The sequence below is a fragment of the Anopheles funestus genome, chromosome 3RL (assembly GCF_943734845.2).
Source record: "Anopheles funestus chromosome 3RL, idAnoFuneDA-416_04, whole genome shotgun sequence".
In the NCBI taxonomy this organism is placed as follows: Eukaryota; Metazoa; Arthropoda; class Insecta; order Diptera; family Culicidae; genus Anopheles; species Anopheles funestus.
The window spans coordinates 45900477-45904415 of record NC_064599.1 but is presented as its reverse complement, the minus strand read 5'-3'; the positions used below and the strand labels follow the sequence as shown (position 1 = coordinate 45904415).

The following is a 3939-nucleotide window of genomic DNA, read 5'->3' as shown; positions in this document are numbered from 1 at the left end:
TTGGGTTGGTTGTATTTTTTTTGTAGCTAATTTATCCGAGATCCGGTAGCACGGCCAAATGTCACCTTTTTATTCGTCCAAAAAACACCCCAAGTTATTCATCAATGAAGGGCTACTGGATTTAGAAAGGATTATCGATGTGTGTGAGTGTGCGCTGGTGTAGAGTATTTTCATTTTCTTGCCGAACTTATAAAAAACCGCCCATCGGTGGTAGGCGTGAGAAAAGATTACGATGACCTTCACTAGACACACGGATAGTCATTTCGCAGGTTTTCACATTAGTCAAAATCCGCTTCCAGCAGCGCTTCAGCTCATAGATCGCGCCACGGTAGAACAGGTTGTCGAATTTGAGACACACCTTCAAAAATAATCCAAAACTACACAAATGGGTTTCGTGCGAAATGGCGGTGCAAATGTGTTGGAAAGATACTCGTAATTGATTGAAATTGTAGAAACAAATAAAGCACATTTGTTGAGTCCGTTTGCGGTTGTCGCTGTTGTCACTGTTTTCTTCACAGTTGTTGTCTTTTGTTTTCGCTCTCGGTTTGTCGTTTTCCTTCTTCTGGTTCAAGTGATCCCACACAGGGGGATATGTACGATCGACTAGCCAGCGATCGTGCACGATGGTCGTTTGGCGGCCGCGGAAGATATTAATTGTCAAACAAGTCCAATGCTTTCGGAACCATTAATCAGATTTGAATCGTCCCAACTGTGCGGACACAGGGCTTGAGTATCACGCGTATGGGTTGAAGCATGAAAGCCAAGCCCAGTTGCACGCTACAAGACAAGAATCACATAAAGCTTACTGTGCCGTACATTAGACCGAACAGAAAAAAATATGTGTAGCTTTTGAAAACGAATAACATTTTAAGCGTGAGTGTTTCTCAGCACACTTTTTAACAGAGCATAGGTTGAATGAATTAAACATGAACAATGTAATTCTTTTCGAAGTTCAATTCTCGAAAGGACTGTGCAACCCAGATGATGTCAATAAGATGTGGATCCCATGTCCGGAATAAGGCAAAGTAGGAATGGAGAAAATACTTTGTGAAAATTATACACACTTCAGCCTTTTGAGGCTGACAATACGGCTATAATAATGGTAATGGTATAATAATTAAATATAAATAAATAAAGAAGTGGCTTCAATATGTTAACAGCTTTTAAAACACTTCAATAATGTTATCATTAGATTTTTTGTAGCAACAATTTTATATTCTTTGTATATATTTTTACTTATTGTCAATATGGGAAGCTTATGAATCTTTATGAAAATTTTCTACTTAAAAATTTTAACAAAACCAACCGAATGTTTTCTTTTGTGTGTATCGTGTTTTTGCGTTATTCATCGTGAGAAGTGATTCGCATTTTTTTCGTTCCATTGAGGAGTGACCATCGGCACAGAATTAATATGCTTATATTGTCATAAAATTTGTGGATTTGTATTTAGTAAAATAATTTTTAGAAATCCCCTAATTATTTCTTACAAAGTTTGTTATTTTGATAGAGCCTCTCGACAGTTCATATTCAATCGTCAGTAATTTTAATAGTCATTAGTAATTGCAAAGCTTATGCTCTAGCATCAAAGCGATAACTATGCGTTATTCGAATTTGAATTATGATAAAGAAAAAATATTTAAAACAAAATAATAATCACAGCCAACATTTTATTCACCACTTACGATGTAACATTATTAAAATAAAAAACAAAAACCAAAAACAGCGTCGCATATGAAAGACTATTCGTTCTCAGTTGACTACCCTTTGATTAAGGTTAGAGCTATTAATAATTTCACAGTATGTTTTTATTGCACATTTTTCTTCCTTAATGTTACATTGCACGATCTACCGGTATTGTAAAACATTGCATCTTTTGGTATTCCGCTTTCCGTTCAATAAATAAATAAATATTCCAACGCAAATAATTTACTGTGGCGGTCACATCCCAATGTGTTGCGATAATGACAGTGTGTCCCACGGGGTTTTCAATAAACTTCCGACAGTGGCAACGTTTTGTGTATCTGGATCGCGGATCCTTGGAATCGATTCGTCCAGATTGGTTGGTGATTTGGAGTGTTTGCTTTCGAGGACTTATTGCATTATCGTTTGGCGTTTCGGGGTTAAGCTTGGAATGGCTGGGAAAGCAACACGATTGAATGTTGACCATCTAACCATTTCGAACTCGAAGCTTTCGCTTAGTGTGCTGGCTGTTCGTAATAGTATCGGTAGGGATCGTTAGCCCGCACCGGACGCACAAAGTACGTGGCCCGACGGTTATCATGGCCGGTGTGCACCTGGAAGCTGGTTTCCTCGTGATGGTCAGCCTTGAAGATCTTCTTGAGCGCCATGATACTGGCGATGGTGAGGGCGACCTTACTGATAACCAGGGCCTTGAATGCGATGGCTCCGAGGGTCTTCAGACCGATCGGTCCAGCAATACCCATGGCGGTCAGGAGGGCAGCAATGACGTAGCGGCTACCGTTCTTCTTGTTACCACTTCCTCGCGCTTCGGACAGATCGAAGCTGATGGTGTGGGTCTTGAGGAACTTGTCAATCTTCTGCACAAGTGCCTTATCCGTTTCGCCGAGACCTTCCATCGAGCGCGCATCGGACAGTCCGAGGATGGCGCCCTCAGATTTTTCATTAGCGGACACGTTCTTCTGCTTGACAAGGGTTACTCCATCGACCAGTTGGATGGAATCCTGTCAAAGAGTTCAGTTTAGCTTAAGTTCGCAGTTCGACGCACACCCAACAATTAAGAAAAACCATATCAACAAATAGTTCATATTACCAAATCGATGGCTCGGGAGATGGAGGTCAGCGCTTTTTGCTTGAGACACTCGGTAAAGTCCGCTGTCTCCTGACAGTCGTCGTAAACCTTCTGCAGGACACAGATTTCTCCTCCGAACCAGCTGCTGCTGGCACGCCACGAGCAGCCTCCCGCAGCACCAAGGGCGGATGTCGCCAGGGCGACCACGAGCAGGAGCTCCGCAATGATGGTTCGGTTGCACATGTTGCCTTGCTAGCCTTAAAGTGCGTCACGCACCTTCAGATACACTAATACACTCGGAACCCGTCGACGCAGACTGACTCTCTGGCACTGCACCGGTGGCGCTGCTGATATGTTGGATGGATGTTTCACTGCTGATAACCAAACTGCAACTGATGAGTACAGTGATAAGCACCTGCTTTTAAATGCGCCTCAATGCTCTGCTTGCGATGCCGTGATATGCCCTACGAAATGTGAGTCATGATGAGTTTTTCCGATTTCTATTCTCCTTCTCGCTTGCACGTGGAAAAGATTTTTTCGTCACTGGCCAAAACCACACATCGATGCACATTTTCACTCGTTAGACCGCTGATCATGCAGCCAGAGCGAAATTCCATTCCACGCAATTTGCTTACGAGCCCGGCCGTCGCATCTTCACGAAAAAAAATGGGAAATCGGAACGGAACGTGGCCAGCAACACCGGCAACCATGCAAGTGAAACTGTACTCTTGTAGCGAAATCTCTGCCCAACGGATAACTCGCTGTCCATCCATCCATCCAACCATCCATCCATCTATCCATACAGCATGCAATACCGAGCGCATGCAATTGCAGCTGCATCCGCAATTTCGCTATCTTCATGAGACGGTTCCGACGCTCAGGCCAATGCTGCTACACGCTATATCGTCCCAACATATCTAGAGCTCTCTCATACGAGCGTGAAATATGTGTTGGACTACATGCGGTTACTTGTGACTTCCATACACCGCGTGAGATGCATTTTACATCGCAAGAAGCTAATGCCGCTTGCAGTACGTTGGTGAGTCGATTAATTCAATTACCTGTACTGCCATGTGCAGCTAGCGTGTGCCGTTCGTAATTAGAAAGAAGGGAAAAAAACTTTATTCATCGCATGCACACATATGCTACACATGGCTTCGAAAACGTAT

General features: G+C 43.0%; 1 protein-coding gene across 1 annotated transcript; it reads right to left on the bottom strand.

Annotated features, from left to right (window-relative positions):
* Positions 1-1783: 1783 nt before the first annotated feature.
* LOC125767461 (uncharacterized) lies at positions 1784-3177 on the bottom strand. Its single transcript, XM_049434065.1, has 2 exons — positions 2792-3177; positions 1784-2702 (listed from the first exon to the last, which is right to left on the bottom strand). The coding sequence occupies exons 1-2, from the start codon at positions 3011-3013 to the stop codon at positions 2196-2198; spliced, it is 729 nt and encodes a 242-aa protein (XP_049290022.1). The 5' UTR covers positions 3014-3177; the 3' UTR covers positions 1784-2195.
* Positions 3178-3939: the final 762 nt, after the last annotated feature.